At 33.7% G+C, this 19785-nt stretch overlaps 4 protein-coding genes across 4 annotated transcripts; 3 read left to right on the top strand and 1 right to left on the bottom strand.

Annotated features, from left to right (window-relative positions):
- Positions 1 to 682: 682 nt before the first annotated feature.
- Positions 683 to 2871, top strand: LOC126722264 (UPF0481 protein At3g47200-like). Its single transcript, XM_050425427.1, has one exon. The coding sequence runs from the start codon at positions 820 to 822 to the stop codon at positions 2218 to 2220; it is 1401 nt and encodes a 466-aa protein (XP_050281384.1). The 5' UTR covers positions 683 to 819; the 3' UTR covers positions 2221 to 2871.
- A 771-nt stretch (positions 2872 to 3642) lies between these two features.
- On the bottom strand, positions 3643 to 6239 carry LOC126722272 (3-ketoacyl-CoA synthase 11-like). The gene is made up of 2 exons (XM_050425432.1): positions 6057 to 6239; positions 3643 to 5432 (listed from the first exon to the last, which is right to left on the bottom strand). Exon 2 carries the CDS (start codon positions 5424 to 5426, stop codon positions 3891 to 3893), a length of 1536 nt encoding a protein of 511 aa, XP_050281389.1. The 5' UTR covers positions 5427 to 5432; positions 6057 to 6239; the 3' UTR covers positions 3643 to 3890.
- Positions 6240 to 12622: 6383 nt separating this feature from the next.
- On the top strand, positions 12623 to 13828 carry LOC126722285 (stress-response A/B barrel domain-containing protein At5g22580). Its single transcript, XM_050425446.1, has 2 exons — positions 12623 to 12790; positions 13409 to 13828. The coding sequence occupies exons 1-2, from the start codon at positions 12672 to 12674 to the stop codon at positions 13605 to 13607; spliced, it is 318 nt and encodes a 105-aa protein (XP_050281403.1). The 5' UTR covers positions 12623 to 12671; the 3' UTR covers positions 13608 to 13828.
- A 145-nt stretch (positions 13829 to 13973) lies between these two features.
- On the top strand, positions 13974 to 15381 carry LOC126722279 (uncharacterized). The gene is made up of 2 exons (XM_050425440.1): positions 13974 to 15127; positions 15222 to 15381. Exons 1-2 carry the CDS (start codon positions 14398 to 14400, stop codon positions 15323 to 15325), a joined length of 834 nt encoding a protein of 277 aa, XP_050281397.1. The 5' UTR covers positions 13974 to 14397; the 3' UTR covers positions 15326 to 15381.
- Positions 15382 to 19785: the final 4404 nt, after the last annotated feature.

A 19785-nucleotide genomic window follows, 5' to 3' on the forward strand; every position in this document is an offset into this window, starting at 1 on the left:
TAGAGACTAAAGTGGGAATCGTCTGAAAATGTAAGGACAAAAATGTGATTTTCGACTTTATTTATTTATTTATTTATATATAAAAATTGCTGTAAACCGAAACAGCATGCAATGGTACGCCGAAATAGACCAGTACCGAAATATTCCGTTCTAATAGACAAACTGAAACGGATTTCGAAACTATGTATAGGGTGAATTTGGTTCAGCTTTTTGTAAAAGTGCATAATGAAAAAGTGGAGTTTTGTTAAAAGTGCATAATGAAAAAGTGGAGTTTTAAAAAGTTGAGTATTTGGTAAAAACTGTTAAAAAGTGCATAATAAAAAAGCTGAGTGTTTGGTCAGCACTTATAAAAGTGACAGTTTGAGGGATAAATTACCAAAAAGGACAATGTGTATAAAAGGGAATTTATTTCATACTTTTTTTTTTTTATGTGAGTTTGTTTCATACTTAAATCAACTACTTCATTATACTTAAATCAATTTTTCTCTTTCTAAAAAAATTATTTTTTTCTCACCAATATTAGCTAATAAGTCGTTATCATACTTAAATCAATAGTGTCTTTTATTTTTGCATAAGTCGTTATCACCTCACGCAACAATATTAATCTAATATACATTAAAGACTACTAATTTATAAGTGAAGGTTTTCCTCCTTCCTAGCTGTAGATCCAAGATTCCATAGCATCTGCCATCTATAATGTCTCAATATATAATTTTTTACTCAATTTAATAATTTTAATGTCTCAATCTCTTTTTTAAAAAAATTCGTTTGTGTTTATCTGGAATGTATTGAAAAACAGTTGAGGAAAACTAGAATCAAATGGAGAAAGAGATGGAAGTCCTTAGCAACCAAAACCTGGAGGAAAAAGAAGCAAATTTTCATGCTATCAGAATCATGGAGGGGGAAAGCAATTGGTCAACTTTGATGGAAAAGAAACGCAAGCAAAAGCCAAGGCTGCTAAGGAAATCAGCAGGTAATATTTCTTGTTGCATATTTAGAGTCCCTCAAAGTCTTGTGGAAATCAATAAGAAAGCCTACCAACCACATATAGTTTCAATTGGCCCTTACCACCATGGAAAAGATCACCTCAAGATGATCCAAGAGCACAAATGGAGACTTCTTGACACTCTAATTGCTCGAACCGAAAATCAAGGTGTATGCCTTGATGACTATTTCAAAGCCATAGCATCAAAAGAGGAAAGCATTAGAGAGTGTTATTCAGAGGCAATTGATCTCAACAGCAATGAATTTGTTGAGATGATGGTACTTGATGGGTGTTTTATTGTTGAAATTTTATGCATAGTTGGAAAAATAGTACAGAATGATCCCAAAGATCCTATCTTTAATATGTTATGGGTGTTTCCTTTTCTCATGAGAGATCTTCTAAAGCTTGAGAATCAAATTCCATTCTTTGTTCTTCAAACTTTGTTTGATATGTATATGACATCTTTAGATAAAGGTCCTTCCTTGGCACAGCTTGCCTTGGATTCATTCGACCATGTCATAGAAAGACCAACTGAAGTGCTACAGAGGTATTACAATGTTAAAGCAGTTCATTTGCTTGATTTATTTCGCTTAAGTTTCATACCCCAATCTGAAGGCTCAAATGAAAAAAATTATTTGCGCAATGCAATGAAAGATTCTGTCTCTACAACCATCCCATCAGCTCAGAGGCTTCATGTAGCAGGTATTAAGTTCAAGCCCAGGAAGAGTGATAGCATCATCAGCTTGTTAGACATTAAATTTGATAATGGGGTGCTAGAAATTCCACCCTTAGCTATAGATGACTCTATCAGTTCATTTTTTCTCAATTGTGTAGCTTTTGAACAATGTTACAGTGATTGCTCAAAACACATAACGAGCTACACTACATTCATGTCCTGCCTCATCAGAAAACCAAGTGATGTTGGATTTCTAAGTGATCAAAATGTCATGGAGAACGATTTTGGAACAGACAAGGAAGTTGTTCGTTTCTTTAGTAACATTAGCAAAGACGTGCCCTTTGATTTCCAACAAAGCTATTTGTTCAAGTTGTTTGAGGATGTGAATGAGCATTGTAGGAGCAAATGGCATGTAAGATGGGCGGACTTCAAATACACCTATTTTAATAGTCCTTGGTCTTTCATATCAGCCTTAGCTGCCACATTGCTGCTAGTCCTCACCGTGATTCAGGCTTTCTTCGCTATCTATGCATATGTCCTTCCCCCTCCCCCTCATTGATGTTTTTCTCTTACATCATTTCAAGACTTTTTTCTCTCTCTATTTACCGCTTTGGGTTTTCACCTCTTGCACTTCTACTCCTTTATATATACTAGCCCATAGTTCTTCACGTCATCCCAACTCAAATACACATGTAATTCTACAAACCAAGAAGGATGTCACTTAGCTTCAACCCATCAACTACACCTGTCTAACCCATCATGCCGTCCTATCTCATCCTAACCCGTATGAGGTTACTACAACCACAAAGAGGTCTAATGGTTTTGATTTTGAGAGACATCAACTTGTGTTTTTGATGTAGAGGTCAAAGGTCATCATGGGTTTTGTGAGGGTTGTGATTGAATATGGGTCTTTGGTTTGAGATTTTTGATGTCAGAGCTTTGTGTTGGATTTACAATAATGTGTGACTGGTTTTTTGCCAAAGGGATGAAGCCGCGAAGAACTTTTTATGGACTTTTGGAGTTTTGATTTGATGGGTATGTCATTGTGGCAACATGTGTATTGTTCTATCAACCTTCATCACTTATTCCATGTTTTTTTTTTTTTACATATTCTTTGTCGGTCTTTTCTATTTTTTACCTTTTCTTTTATATTAATGTATCATATTGCACATGTATAAATGGGGAAAAAAAATCTTTATTGGCCTGAATATTAGAATTGTTTTTGAAATTTTGAATGTGAGGTTTATAATTTAATAGATTTGAGAAAAAAAATTGTAATTAGTTAACATAAAGCTATTTTATATGAAATTTAAAAACATGTGAGATCTTTTAGAAGTTTTTCTTTATGATAGTAGGACATGATCTTTTGGGAGATTGCTTCAATTTTCACAATAGTAGGACATGATTGTGTTTTGTGCCTTTAATTCTTATAAAGTCTATTGTTCCTCTAAATTTTATTTTGTCAGTTTAAATAGCAAATTTTCTAATATTAGTAAAGCAAATCCAATCAATAGTCAGAAACCACTTCTAGAGATAATTAAAAATAAAAATAAAAATTTATAAATATTAATTAAGATGATCGAGCTTCAAAACATATATTCCAATTACTTTTTAGTTCTCCCTATTCGGAATCAATGGTTCCTCCCTTTCATCTTTGTGACTTTAATATAATTTTTTTTTTAACAAATGGCAACATTTTATTCGTCAGGGGACTACTAGACACAATTGACATGGCCCACCAATCGTACTAGATAATTTCTCCCACAATTGAAAGTTACTTTCTTACCTCACAAGAAATGGGGAAATATACTAATTAACAGCTTCTAAGTTACCATCATTAGAAAAGCGAATCAATTAGCATTGATTTTGCCAACTCATAAGATGTATATGATGCTTCTTTGAGATATTATATATAGAGTAAATGTATTACAGATTATATGATGGTGGGATAAATATTGCCGAATGTTTTGAACCTTATAAATGAACCTTGAACCCAACTGTTGCTTCCTTTAAGTAAAGAAATTTCACCTCTTGGCCAAATAACCAAAACATAATTAGCCCCATGAACATCATTCACCCAATAAATATATTCAAATGTACTCTATGAGAAGCAGGAATAAATCCAACACCTCAGTTAATGAAGAAAAAATTTTAAAAATTTCACCATTTGTGAAAGCCAGCACCAAGTGCCAAAATATAACTTTCCAACATCTAGCATTTTTCTTTCTATTAGATTGCCGATACCTTTGGAACATCCACGGGGAAGCTATGAATTTCATCCATCCAAGGGTTCTTCTCCTTTGCTGGGTTTATGGTCCTTAGAGCCTTCCAAACAGCACTGTTACACTTAAACCCAGAACCGAAAGCAATTTGCCATGTCCTATCTCCCTTCTTCATTCTCCCCTTTGCTTCTGTATAAGCCAATTCATACCACAGAGAACTGCTTGATGTGTTGCCAAATCGGTGAAGTGTCATCCTTGACGGCTCCATATGCCAATCAGATAGTTGCAAGTTCTTCTCCAGTTCATCCAAAACAGCCCTTCCTCCCGCATGAATGCAGAAATGCTCAAAAGCAAGTTTAAAATCTGGAATATAAGGCTTGACCTTCATCTTGAGTAGTTTTTTCCCAATCAATGTGGCAAAGAATAGCAGCTGTTCTGACATTGGAAGAACAAGAGGCCCCAAAGTGGTAATGTTGGTCTTTAGAGCATTACCAGCAACTGCCATAAGATCCTTAGACAAAGTGACACCAACTTTCCCTGTGGAGTCTTCTTCTTGGGTGATGCAGCCAAAGCACTTGTCATCTGCACCATTGTGGGTACGGACGGCATGTACCAATTGGTATTTGGATCTTCTTCTATCAGAGCTTTTGTTAGAAAGCAGTATTGCTGCTCCCCCCATTCGGAATAAGCAATTTGAAATGAGCTTTGATCTGTCATTTCCAAAATACCAATTCAATGTGATATTCTCCATGCTGACGACCAATGCATAGGAGTTGGGATAGACCTGAAGAAGATCTTTAGCAAGTGCAATTGAAATAAGACCTGCACTGCAACCCATCCCACCTAGATTGTAGCTAACTATGTTTCCCCGAAGCTTGTAGTGATTGATAATCATGGCAGAAAGAGATGGGGTTGGATTGAACAAGCTGCAATTCACAACCAAAATGCCAATGTCTTTGGTCTTGACAGCAGTCTTGGCAAAAAGCTCATCAATAGCACCATACATCACATCCTCAGCTTCTTTTATAGCTTCTTTCATGGATAGATTTGGAGGAATATTCAAAACAGCCTCTGGCAGGTAAGTAGAATCACCAAGGCCAGATCTCTCGAGGATCTTACGCTGGAACGCAAGATTCTCCTCTGTAAATGTACCAGTCAGCCAAGATTGATCAACAAACATCCTTTTAGTGCATTTTCGAGACTCTTCAGGCTTATAGCAGGAGAAATTGACAAGGTATACAGGACTAGGACGAGTGACAAAGTACACGGTGGATAAGAAAACAAGGAGAGCTGAGCATACGATCGCAGAGATTAGATTGTATTGGAGATGCTCCCAAAGATCATAAAGATCCTGTAATGAAAATGTCGAGAGCTGCACGGCAATTATGAATACAAGAGGGGTGATGAAGACATACATTCCATGGGTGATGAGGTGATGGTAACCAAGCTTCACATATTTTAGTTTAACCGATTTTTTGAAATCAGGGAGGTTTCGCGATGATGATGGCGAGATCAAGGGGGTGTTTGGTTTAGGCTCTGTCATTTTTTCCTATCAAATATTCAACAATTGGATGAGATCAAATACCAGGAAAAGAAAATTCATAATTACAATCAATTCTATGCACACATTATATATGAACATCCCAAAAGAAGATCAGAATTATACAAAGAAAGTTCCAAGACACTTGATCAGTCTTTCAATGGTGAATTTGATCAGAAATGGTAGTTAAAATTTTGAATTTAGGGTTGTAAATGAGTTTCTAATAAGTGGGTCCTCTCTGAAAAATCTAAATTTACAAAATTGAAATACATAATTTCTTGTTTTTTTTTTTTTTAATCATTTTTATTATTGCAAAATCCATCATTTCAAAATTGAAATGCATAATCAAACTAAGCTATCAATCATCAATCCCAAATCAGAATTCTACCTCAAAAAATAGATTTTGTACACATCTATCGAAACCAAAAGCAGAAAAAGACGTAACAAAATAAACCCAAATCAAAATTCACTTCAAAGACCAGAATTTCAACAATCTGAGCAAGTTAATAGCAAAAAAAATACATTAAAAAAAGAAGAAGGAAAACTCCAAAAAAATTAAACTAAAATTTCATGCATACAAGGATAGAAATAGCAAAATCAAAAAAAAAAAAAAGCCATGTCGAAAAAACTGACCTTTAACGCCGAATCCCACCGGACAAAAAAAAAAAAAAAAAATAAAAATTACGAGACCCTTAGAGAGATAGAGAGAGAGAGATTAAATTAAATGGTAATTTTTGCAAAAAAAGTTATATGTTTAATAAAACTAAACTTTAAATAATTGGATGTTGAAGTTGTGAGAGGTCACAGGTGTATACAGTTGGAGAAGAAGATAATGCCAAAAGAAAAGCCGTTGATAGTTAGAATTTTATTACAAGCCGTTAGAGGAAAGCCGCGAAGCCAACGGTTTTTTTTCTTTTTTTCTTTTTCTTTTTTTTAATCTTTATTCACAACACACTTTGGCAAGAAGATGTTATTTGCTGTTATAAGTGGACAAAAAGGTAATTTAAATTATAAATTCAACTTATAACTAATAATAACTTACTAGAAAAACTTAGGTACAATATTTAGGTGATGTTCTTTAGGTTTTCCTCTTAAAATTCAGTCATGTGGCTTTTTTCTCATAAGATGGAAGTATATATTTAGTTAAGTACTGCCACATGGCTAAATTTTAAGATGAGAACTTAAGAAACAGCGCCTAAATACTTTACCTAAATTTTGCTCACAACTTACCAACAATGATTTGTTATAAAAGTGTTGTAAAAATATTGTGAAATGTGTCCGGTCCTTGTGGGAAATCACGCAACTGTGCTTTTCTTTGCCAATTGTCAAATTAATACTACCACCCATGTAATTAGACAAAGTCTAGAAACCTAACAGATTTGACGTTTGTTGATATAGTAGACTATTAGTAGTAGGTAAAAAATTAATGTTAGTACTTAGTGGTGAACCCAAAAAGGAACTAGTAATTTTTTTTTTAATTTAAAATAGAATTCTACTCTAGTCTAATTTATATGTATGCGTATACAAACTTATAACCTAACTTGTATAAAAAATGTTATCAAATTTTTTGTTTACAAAGCATTGCTTAGGTAAACTATATTTTCTACATTTTGTTCTCAAAAAACATATATACACTAATTTCTATATTTGGCAGCTTAGAAGTATTTTTCATTTGAAAAAATAATAATAATAACCCCAGTGCTCTAACTGAAGTGTGTTTGTCATCTCTAGTCAAATTCGAGACACAAAAAAAAAATGTTTTGAATAATGTATTTTACTTCATTCTATAATTTTTTTTTTTTTTAAAAACTCTCACTCTCTCTTTTAATTTACTTTTTCCTCTCAACATTTTATTTCTTTTCCCTTCTTCTTCCAAATATCTCTCTCTCCTAGCTTCATGATGGCGTATCTTCAAGTACACCTTGATTTAAAAATCATAGAGTCGCTATTAGCTCTCGGGGTGGTGTCATCGACGCCTATGTGGGTTGGGCCTATCCAATTCTGATAGTATTTAATTATTTTTTTCGTTCAGACTTCAGAACAATGTGTCTATTGTTGTGTTCTGTTTCTAGAACAGTTTAAATATTCACTTTCTTTTTTTGGGTAGAAAGGAACTTTCATTAAAAACTAAGGAACAAAGTTACAAAACGGAACACAGCGCTCATAGGACACCCCTGCAGAGTCCAAACTAAGTAACAAGGACACCTCTGCTGGAGGGTCTAAAAACACAACAAAATCTTGGGGGAGTAAAGCTTCCCTTCTAAAGAGGGCATCAGCGCATTTATTAGCCTCACGATAGCAATGCTGGATTTGAACCATTGGGATATCCCTCAGCCCAGTTTTACAATCGCTAACTAATGCACCTATACAGTTTGGGTGACCTTCCTCCTTTTGTAACAAGTCTACAATAAGTTTCACATCAAGTTCAAATATCACAGTAGGAAGCTTTAAGGAGATACACAGTTTGATGCCATCCCTTAGCACCCACAGCTCCGCCGCCACGCTGGTTGTGCATTCGATGGCTCTAGCGTAGCCTTTGACCCACTCTCCCTTATCGTCTCGAATCAAACCTCCACCTCTCGCTCGCCCGGTATTGCCAAGCGACGAGCCATCTGTATTCACCTTGAACACATTTGAACAGTTGTCATTCTATCTATAAATATTTTGTCACTCATTCATTTCAATTACTTTTTCCATTTCATCTTTTCATGCATTAGAGTCTGTCAAAGAGAGAAAAAAAACATAGTTTTTTTAATTATCTAGAGGGATTAGGCACTACAAGACTATGCCCTTTGATGACGTACATAACCGTTGAATTGCATTAAATAACATTGCCAACAAATTAAAAGATTAATGATTGAGGCATTTTTTTTGCTTGAACAACGTAATAAATAAGAAAATTTTAATATTAAATAATAAAACACATGTCAAGATAACCAGGTTAAAGTAGAGTTAAAAAAATATATATTTAAAATAATAGATATGTATGAGTGTTAAGAAGTATACATGTCCACGTTTTAATACGGTTTTATTTAGATATAATATATTTTTATTTTTTTGTTAAATATTTTGTTCATTTTTCATAGTTGTTTATTTTATTTTTATTTTTTTAAGAAATAAACACACACACAAACACAAACACACAAGGGAGAAAAAATAATGTTCTAACACAAAGGCACATCATGAATTCCATTCAAAAGGCATGGTCGCAAATTTTAAGGGAGGAAGCAAAAAGTTATACTACACAAAATATACTCTCTTAATCAATTTGAAACAATTACCCTCTTTCATTAACATTTTTTTAGAGATAAAAATACACACACGCACAAGGAAAAGAGGATGAGATTCTAATACAAATGTATACCACAAACTCCACTTAAAAGTCATAATAACAGGAAGGAAAAGTGTATTAAATTATACCATACATAATACAATCTCTAATATAATGCGAGACAATCACATAACATCACAAATTATACTATTGTTGTATAATAGTATTAACACCAAAAAGAATGTCATCCTATTAACTCATTAACATCTCACTCCAATGACATTTGGGCCAATAAGTATGGGTTGGTGGAAGAGACTGTGAGAGTTTAAATCCTCGATCTCAAACATACATGAGTATATTTCCTAGAAAAAAAAAATTACCAAAAGATTTTTTTTTTTTTTTTAATAAAGAAATTTATTGTAAAGGTCGAAAAGGGAAGAGAAATTTGGGCCTTTTAATATTTCGGCCATCAGAACACCGAGAGAATCTTCTCCAAGTAGAGCCCAAGAAATTCTTAGATCAAATAACATTGTAATTTACCATTCGGGCCTAGAATCATAAGCATGTGATCATGCTAGCATAATAGACACTTCTCTCTCTCTCTCTCTCTCTCTCTCTCTCTCTCTCTCTCTCTCTCTCTCTCTCTCTCTCTCATACGCTTTAAGGTCAATAAAAAAATATATGGTCATCTTTATGGATCTCTCTATAATTTTTCATTAGGCATCTAATTAAGAAAATAGTTTCCACGATAGATTATTCTAGCATAAATTCAAATTGGTTTTGTGATATCGTTGTTTCATTTCTTAAACTAGTTCAATCAATCACTCCGTATAGTAGATGTAATTGTTTGGTTTGATGGTTTCAAAACTTTTTGCTAAGTCTGTTTTATGGGGATCCATTATTTTGTTTTATGGATCTCACAAGTACCCTTTTTTTTATAGAAAGGATCTCATAAAGTACTTAAATGTAAATAATAAATTTTGGTCATACGTATGTGTATGTGAGCTTGGTTATATATATATATATATATATATATATATGTATGTATGTATATATATAGTCTAAAACTACAACCTTACTCTTACTCAGTAAAATAAATATTATTACATATTTTGAAAATTTAACTATTGAATTGCGATTTTAATACATATGTCAAATTTTATGTCAATCGAATATTATTTACTATATGATTTATAAAATTATATTTTATCCATAATTTAAAAATACAAAAACTTGCAATTTAAAAAATTTATTAATAACATAACTATTGATTTTTAATTTTCTAGTGCAAGTATGGAGATAAGAAAAAGATTTCATCCAATAATAGATTCATCAAAATTCACTTCCAATAAAAAGATATTGAATAAGGTTATAACTAAATTTTTTCCATTTTTTAATAACTTAATAGTTGAGGGAAGAAAATTTTAAATCTTAAACGTCTCTGCTAGAACACGAGAAAGTATCAATTGAATTATATTACTTTTTTATTACGTGAGCTTAATTATTAAAGTACTTCTTTTGTATAAGAAAATGAATTATATTATATTATACACATGCATGCATTTTTGAGGTTAATGTCATTCAAAAGAATTTTATATTTTGTTGGTTATTGGAATCATTGGTGAGTGGTGACTGATTCTCTGAAACGCCAAAATAATTGAGGTAAACTTGTTGGTTAAAGTGTCAGCATAGTGATAGTGTACACTGTCTGCACTCAATTGTCCTAAACCTACCCTTTGCTTTCGGTCCAAAATCCATATAGAGCGGCCAGTGCTGCTGGTACAGTCCCTACTGAAGAGGGTAGATGGATTATGGGATTGACATATAGTAATATAGTAGGGCATTACTTCTTTCATGCACGAGGGGATTGCTGATTCTGTCGGCAATGCAAAAAGGGTAGGGTCGGTGGGGTGAAAACATAGAAGGGAAAAAAGTTTCACCCCTGTTACTTGGTAAACTTAAATGATTGTGAAAGTGGCCCATATCATGGTTACTCATCTTAATTAGATAAGGACTATAAGGTCTATAATAAGTTGCAGATTTTTTGTTTTTATAGATTGGACAGAATTTCTATCAATAGTGTTTGCTCCACTATGATTGTTTTTTTTTTTTTATCATTAGTTCAAGACACTAATTGATTTTTGTTATAGATGGAGTTCAAAACTCATATTTTTTATTCGACGATAATGTACTTTACTAGTTGAACTAATTAAAATTTACATAAGTTGCAACTAAACTAAATGAATTAAGATATGAACAGACACTTATTATGGGAATAGAAGAAAATTAATTGAATATGGGTGAAAAAAGTTTTAATCAAGTTTACCAACTTTGATTTACAATTTGCTCAAATTGTAAAAATTCATTAATCGCAACTGACTTACAAAGGCTTTTTTTTTTTTTTTTTTTTTTTTAAGAATTCATAAGGCAGCTAATAACATGAATAAATAATTTTAAATTTTTGGCAAGCATTTGGCTTGATAAGTATTATACTAAAAAACCACTTCTTGTGATGCTTTTAGTCGAATTGCATCAGTTTCACTAGATGGAAAAATAGCTTTGGCCTAAGTTCCAAAAAACTGTTTTGCGGAAACGTTTATAGTTTTGATGATTTACTGCTTTTAGAAGAAAAAGAAGATCCAAAATAGTAATTTTAGTGAAAGTGTCAATAGCAAAAATGGAATTTAAGAGTACATCAGTTTTCCATAATTGAATTGTAAGTAACAGAGATTTGCAGTGGAAATTTAACAATTGGTTTTTTTTGCATATCTCTTTTGGCCTAAAATGTACTATCAAACAGGAGGTTCAAGATTGTTCTACGTTGTTCAGACCCAGCCTACACGCAGACTAGCAATTCAAACCTGTTCTAAATTCCAGTTTGTGTATAACCCATAAACAAAACATTTCTTTGACTGTTTTGCACACTACTAGAGTAATACAAACATAACCCATAACCTAAGAGCCTCGTAACACTCTGTAAATACTACGAGAAAACTCTTGAATGTTACTCTTAAGCTGAGGTATATAAAGGGACATGCCCATTTTGGGTGTCCTATATTCTTCTCAATTTTTAACATGAACACATCCCTTCTATTTCACTAGAAATTGAGAGAGTTTTAATGTTTAGGGATGAAATTGAGCTTAGTTTTTTTTTTTCTGGGAACACATCCCTTCTATATTCTTCTCAGTTTTTTTTTCTTTTCTTTTTTTTGCAAAACCTAAAAGTCTCTAATTGAGAGAGTTTTTATTAAACAAATTCACTCAAAAGTCTTGCTGCAAATTGGGTGATTGAAATTCGTGCATCACAATGTGAACTACGCTCTAAACTACTCTTTTGCACCAGAAGATTATATAAAGTTTACAAATTTTCTGACGTGGTTCCACCTCTGATGCCATAGTTAAGATTCCTCGAAGATAAGAAGTAATATGCCAACCATGATTAAAAGTCCAATAATATATCTTGAAGCACATGGCAAGGACATAGAGAAAGGGCCAGCAATAAGCATTGCGTTAATTCTAGATATCAGAGGATAAAAAAAAAGGTAATGAAAAGAATAAATAAGGGTCTGTCAAGTAATGATCATGCCCATTTAAATAAGGCCAGTAGAAAATTCGAACTTCAAGAAAAAAAATCGACATCAGGGACCCCATTCATGTGCCAAAACTAAGGCTACGACAATGGCATTAGACAATTTAGATGTGAAGTTAAGCGAAGAAGTTGCTGACTAGTGCGTTTATAGCCCCATGAAGTTGTACCTTTCCAAATATTGAGTAATAGATACTGTCCAAGAAAGGAGGGGCTGGCTCCCTTAGTGATTGATTGCTGCCAACACGAATGGTAAAATGTGTCATGGGTTGTGACAGTAGACAGATAAGACTGTGGAAGTTGACACTCAAATAATGAGTACGTTATGTGTATATATAAACTGAACTTGGGGCTAACCTTTTGGTTCAGGGGTGCTTAAGGTGCAGCAAACATGGGGGATTTTAAGCACTTGGTGATTGCTAAGTTCAATGAAGGTGTGGTGGTGGAGGAGGTTGTGAAAGGGATGGAGAAGTTGGTTTCTGATATCGATGCTGTCAAGTCCTTTGAATGGTAAACCTTTTCTCTTCTTATTAATTTCTTTCTTTATCGAGGTTCCAGTGATAGTCCAATAATATTAACACCCTTTGTAGTTCTTGTGTTCGAGGTTCAAATCCCACCTCTCCCTATTTACCTAGCAAAAATAATCTTCTTTCATGCTAGTCATGTTAGAGCTTCAATATACTTGTAATAAGATTTTTATTTTTATTTTTTTATTTTTTTTTGGATAATCTTCTATTGACATTAAACAAGGGAAACAGGAGGATAGTACAACATGTCTTTTTATTTCAATATCGACAATCTGCCTGCAGAACTTGTAATAATTTGTAACATTGTTGGCAAGATAGGGAAGAAATTATTGAATCTTGAACAGGAACATGCTTAAACCCTCTCTTTTTGATTAACCAAAAAAAAGTTAAGAATGAGAGAATAGAAGAAATATTTGGCCTTGTAGTAACTAATATTTGATTGAAAAAAACACTACATACACACCCTATACATCAAGTTACAGTTTAGAAGAAGCTTGAGTCCTTGAGCCTCTAAGCCATATTTTGGACATTCCATTTGATTTTTTGTTCATTTCATTTAGTAGTAATATCATTAAGACCACCAGAACCATGCTCTTAACAGGGGGCAAGACATTGAAAGCCAAGAGATGCTAAGACAGGGCTTCACTCATGCCTTCTTGATGACATTCAACAAGAAGGAGGACTTCACTGCATTTGTCAGTCATCCTAACCATGTTGAGTTCTCTGCAACATTTTCAGCAGCTATTGAGAAGATTGTGCTGCTTGATTTCCCAGCTGTTCTTGCCAAGGCACCGAAATGATCATCTAGAAAAACCATTGTAAACAATAATTAAGGCACCCCATGAAATAGTACTTGTAATGTATGTGCTTATTTATGTCTGCATCTATATGTGTTTGCTAGGATGATTAATTATGGGTTACTCAGAATGACCACGTTTTCCAGCTTGTACTATGAATCTGTGTTACAGTTGTATTGCAATTTCAAAAGTAGACAAGTAACGTGATTGTTGGATTTGGTACCCTTTCAGACTCAAGTCCTTTCTTAATTACTAATCTCAACATGGGGTCCTAATTAAAAAACGATAAACCTGCTTTTTGACTTTGTTGCCTCAAATTAGCTATTGTTTAGTTGTTACCGATAACACAAGAAAAGCTTAGCCAAATCGAGGTCCCACCTTAACCGCTATGTCTGCCACTATATTTCTTCTTCATTATCACTGAGTGATTCACAATTATGAGGAAAAAAAGGGGAAAGTTAGAGACATCTATGACAAAGAGGGACTAGGTGCAATTTATGTTTATAAATTTTGAGAAAATCTGATCTCACCACATAGAGAAAGAGAATCTAATAAAGGCTGGGAAAAGAGAATGGCAAAAGGAAATAATAAGACTTTTTTGAACATGATATAAGCTAAAGTCCACTAAAGCAGCCAGAAAGGAATAATTCATACTAGACATAGCAATTTCCCTCATCAGATTAAAAGTAGATGCTTGGTTTTCTACCTTTATCTATACTGTTTCCTATGGTAATCAAGGACACCATCCCTGTAATATTCTTCACAATTTGAAAGATCAATCCAAGGAAAGAAAATGCAGACATGCAAGACCCTCCATTTTCTCAAACCTCTCCTTCTCATAGCCAATTTATTGTTCACTACTTCCATAGCTAGAGATGGTCCTACAAGCTTTTGTGGCAAAATCCGAATTCAAGCACCCTTTTTGAATTCAAATTCAACTAATCAGTCATCTTTATTACACCAAATGATCCAATGCAAATCCCACAAGCTATACTTTAGAACCTCTCTTGGTCTTTTTCCAGTCTCTTCCATCAATTACACCACAAAATTCCTCACCATCTCTCACCCTCCATGTTCTTCTTCAGTTCACTATATCTCTCCTTTACTTCTCTCAGCTGGTTTTCCTTCTCCTCCACTGCCCAACTCACTACTTCTCTTCAACTGCTCAAACAAAAGACACCCCATGTCACACTTTATTCAAAACTGCAGTAGCTTCCATGCATGTGGAGCTTCTTGTAAAGTTCTATCACAAGAACAACCACAAGTTCCTTGTTCATGTTTACTTCTTGATGATCTTGAAAAGCTTGACATAGGTTTTGATCCAAAATATTTAAATTGCTCACATTACAGTCAGTTACATAGATCTTTGGCAGGTGACACTGACAACTATGAAAAATATAAGTTGGGGACAAGGATTTCCTATGACATTCCTGATCATGTACCAAATCTCTGTAATGAGTGTGAGAAGCCTAATGGCAATTGTGGAGTTGGATTGAGATGCATATGCCACCCAAAAGAGTGTAGTAAGTGCCTTGCTCTTTCTAACGTTAATTGATTTGGTTTTACCATAATTTTTGCAGTACATGATGTTATGTGATTTAAATGGTGATTGTGCAGAAGATAAGGTCATCTCTATGGGCAGAACAGTGGACCCCTTTGGTAATGTCATCTTCTCTTTGATTTCTTTGATCCTTGTGATCGTTTCCTTCTTTGTTATATAAAGGAAGTAATACGCAATTTGAATATTCAAAGTCATGGCAAAAGCCTATTATCTTTTCCTCTTTCTCTTGTCATTGTTGTCTAATCACGCTTTGAATGCTATCCTATTTATGACAAATCTATTCTAACCAAACTAGTTTTTCTTCTAAAATAAAATCATCCGCAGATCTTATACCAATGAACAGGGATACAAAATGATGTTTCAATTTGTGGGCCATCATTTGGATATTCACTTCGGTAAGGATAATAGATAAAGCCAATAGATGATAGAAAGATCGGATCTAGGTGTAAATTTATTTAAGAATATATTCCACACCAGATTAATGAGAATAACAAATTTGAAATATAAAGTGGTGAAGGGGTTTGCTCTATGTCTAGAATCAAAGGAAAATGTGTCTAGTAATCATGCTGTGACTACATGGCAATTGGCACATCGACTTGAAGCATCAATGTAGCGATGGGATCACACAAAACTAAACCTAAATATTACAAATGGAGCAACAAATTTTAACTTACATAACAATTCAACATATATTGTCAAACAATATTCATGCTGGCATTATGCTAATTTCAGTTACCTCTTAGACAAAGAATCTTTGACACATAAACAACCAGGAAGATAAATAAGACACATATCACAAACCCAATGGCTAAGTCGGGAGCAGCATTTATCTAAGCAGAACTATTAGTCGATTACATAAGCCACTTCAGTCCATAATTGGTGTCCAAGAACAAGACCAAGTGTCCTTGAAGAATAGGAAAAACAACTTCAACTATCCCAAAGTTGTGCCTTGCATCTTGCATGAAAATGTTAAGCAGAAGAGCAGTAAAGCAAATCAATCGGCAGTTCTGCTGTTAATCAATGATAGCATCTTGTTGCTTGAATACTCCGAACCTTTCCTTGTGATCAAGTAAAAAAATAGGATACTTGATAAACTCATAACATGATGGAGAGAGAGAGTAGGGTGATAAAACTCAAAAACCAAATCCATCTTAAATCTGAAACGTAGTTTAGCATAGCCAACAGATAAAAAGCATGCACACGTATTTGGAAGTACGAAAAAATGAAGATAGAAGGCCCATTATTGTGCTTTTCATTTTGTTCTCCAATACCTCATTGTCACAATTGGGCTATTAGGTTGTATGCCGTGCACAAAACTTCCAATTGGGCTATTAGGGTGTATACAGTGCACAAAACCCCCACTTTTGCACAGTCTGGGAGAGAAGATTGGTAAGCAACTTTTATTTTCTGATAGCGTGTCCTCCACAATTGGGCAATTATATTGACAAGTAATAATCGCTTGTGTATCCATTCCTAGACATGAACTATGGTGATGGTTATCATGAAGGAAGCATCATATAATTTGGAAGGCCTGCAACAAGAAGCAATTAGACAGCTATGGGAAAGATAATTAAGGTTAATAAAATCAAAGGGTAAAATTTTCAGTTTTACTTCATTAACCAAAGAATAAACATGAGAGGATTCTAAATTATCGAAATGATCTAGCCATAGGTCAACATTTCAGGCCCTCATTAAGTCATTATAATTTATAAGGTACTACAAATTAATTTGTTGACTTCAAATGAAGTCGTCAATAGGTTTTAAAATCTCTGCAAAGCACGTAATTTATCTCATATACTAAATACAACCAAACAAGGGGAGACTTCAAGTCTAGTCAAAAGACAGTAAAGAAAGGGAGATTTTTATGTCTAGTCAAAAACAGTGTTCATGTCTGTCTTCATGGGCAACAGGGAGTCTGGAAAAGCAGAAAACACGAGACTTTTGATTCCTCTTCATATATGCAAAATGCAAACCACACATGAAACTACTAAAGTCACATGAAAAGACTGACGTTATCTTCATATCAACTAAAGAATCTTAAGTTAAAAACAACATCAGTTCACTGTATTCTGAGCAAAGAAAAATCTTATACACTAATATTTTTCATTTTTCTTTTTTTCTTTTTTTTGTCTGAACTAGAAAGAGATCCAAAACCATTACTTTCGAAATAAGTATACCACAATAGTGGCAATTTCAAAGCCAACTTATTTTAAAATACAAGGACACCATTTAACTTAAAAGTTTGATTTGGATCTATATATGTTAATATTAATATCTCAACTAATTTTTTTTTCCATGTGGAACTTTCATTCCCTCGATTATTCCTAACAATATTTTCCCCACATATGAGTGTTGCACCTTTTTGTGAGCTTAAAGACCTTGTTGTATATCACAAACAAATCCTATTAGCTCCCTCTTACCTATGGGCTTTTTTTTTTTCACCGCACGTTCACCATCCATGGAAGCATCTTCTTTTTTTATCAAGATTTTTTTTTTTTTTTTTTTGATCATTCGATATTTGGGGGGAGGAGAGTTTTGAAAAAAGTAATAATATTATAAAATCAAATAAAAATCAAATGGATTTTAAATTCACTAAATTATTTCATTTGCTGGTGTTTGTGCAGCTTTGTATGTGTTGTTACTTATACTATTTTGTGTGGGCACCTCGTCCTCCACCTTGCCCTCGCTCCAAATGTAAAAGAAATGTTCATAACTTTGCCACACACAATCATTAGCTCTATTAGACTGTTACCACTTATTGAGAAAAACAATCCACTTAGCGGTAAAAGCAAAATCTCGACCAATACATAAGTGTGAATTTACCATCACAAAGGCAATGGGAGTAAGCCATAACACATACCAAAGCTAAGCTAGTAAAATATATAATATGGAATCTTAGACAAATCATCAAACACATAAAATGCTTGCACAATGCACACAAGATTCACTTCATCTTGAGCTCTAAAAACAATCCACTAATCAACAAGTTACAGTTGTTTTCTAGTTAAGTTTTATCATACATCTTGAGCTTACACAACAAATTTGGAGAAATAAAATATTATCTGGACGAGCTTTACAAAACCCAACATCACCCCAAAGAAATCTTCCACGCAATTAGGTAAAAAAAAAATTAATAGGTTTCAATAGCCATAATAATAGGAGGAAGAAAAGTTCACATTGTATTTTCTTAGTTTTTGTGTATATTTTTATGTCAGCAACTTAAGAATTTGGGCCAAAAAAAAAAGCTAATAAGCCCTTATGGGCTAGAACCAAACAAGGCCCAACACAAAAGTAGCTTCTGCATTAGCTCTGCACCTTGAAATGAAGACTGTATACTGTGCAGTGCAAAAGAACCAATTTCAACCAATTATGTTTGGTGTACTTCATAATTTCACCTATATCTTTGAAATCGATCAATTTTTCTCCTTCACCCTAAAAAAAAAAAAATCAATTTTTTCTTTTATATTTGGAAAATACGTAAATATTCTCAATTTATTACTTTCTCGGTTAAATCTAATGAAATTTATTAAATAAATTATTAGTTATATACCACAAGAAAGAGAAAAAGTTGAAAATTGCACTGTTGTTTTATTAAATTGCATTTGTATTCATTATAATTTCATTAGATTCAACTGAAAAAAATAATAAATTTGAAGTATTTACCAATTTTCCAAACATAAAGAAGGAAATTGGTTGGTTTCAAAGATAATAAGTGAAATTATAAACTATGCAAGCGGAAAAAAGCTTTTTAGTTTTTCCCCCGAAGATTATTATAGGCCAAGGCTTCTTTTCCCCGGAATGTGTTCATTGCATTGACATTGACAGTTGCTTGCTCCTCAGTCCTCACTGTCAAACTACCCACGTGAGAGGAAAACCACAGCAGGAACAGCAACAGGGACTGTTCACTGCTAAGTGCTAAGCCTTGACAGCATGCATATATAGAAGAATTGCCTAGAGGACACGATGTTCATTTAGTGCATTATAGCAATCTTCAACTATGCACCCGGTAACTCTGTACGCCACTCATTGTCATGTCATGCCATTAGGTTTCATCAACCAAAATCTCAAGCCCAACAGGGTACCGAGCCATTCTCCTAGCAAATAATAGAATATCGAGCCAAGCCACTGTTGTGATGGGTGGCATAAGGATAATAAAGGGGTTAAGGTGAAATTGGTGTTGCTTTAAGTTTAAGGCTCCGTTTGGGAGGAGGGAATGGAATGGAATGGAATGGAATAAAATGAATATTTTTAGAATATTCTTCCCTCCTCTTGTTTGGGAGTTTTAACGGAGGGAATGGAATGTCCATTCCCTCGTTTAGGAGTTTAAGTGGGAGGGAATGGAATGGTTAGAAGGGAATGTTCATTCCTCCCTTTTCCCTCAAAATCTCAAATTTTTGTTCCCCTCAAAATTGGGAGGAATGGGAGGGAATGAATTTAGGTTTAATGAAATTTTTGTTAAAATCCCTAAAATACCCCTTTAATATCAACCTTTTTTTTCTCATTCAGCCGTAAGAAAAATAAAGCTATAATTCTTACACAATATTGTTCGTCCTCTACAAAGTGAAGCTGCTGCCGCTGGTCTTTTTTTTTTTTTTTTTTTTTTTTTTTGCTGCAATTTTC

Source organism: Quercus robur, chromosome 1, assembly GCF_932294415.1.
Source record: "Quercus robur chromosome 1, dhQueRobu3.1, whole genome shotgun sequence".
In the NCBI taxonomy this organism is placed as follows: Eukaryota; Viridiplantae; Streptophyta; class Magnoliopsida; order Fagales; family Fagaceae; genus Quercus; species Quercus robur.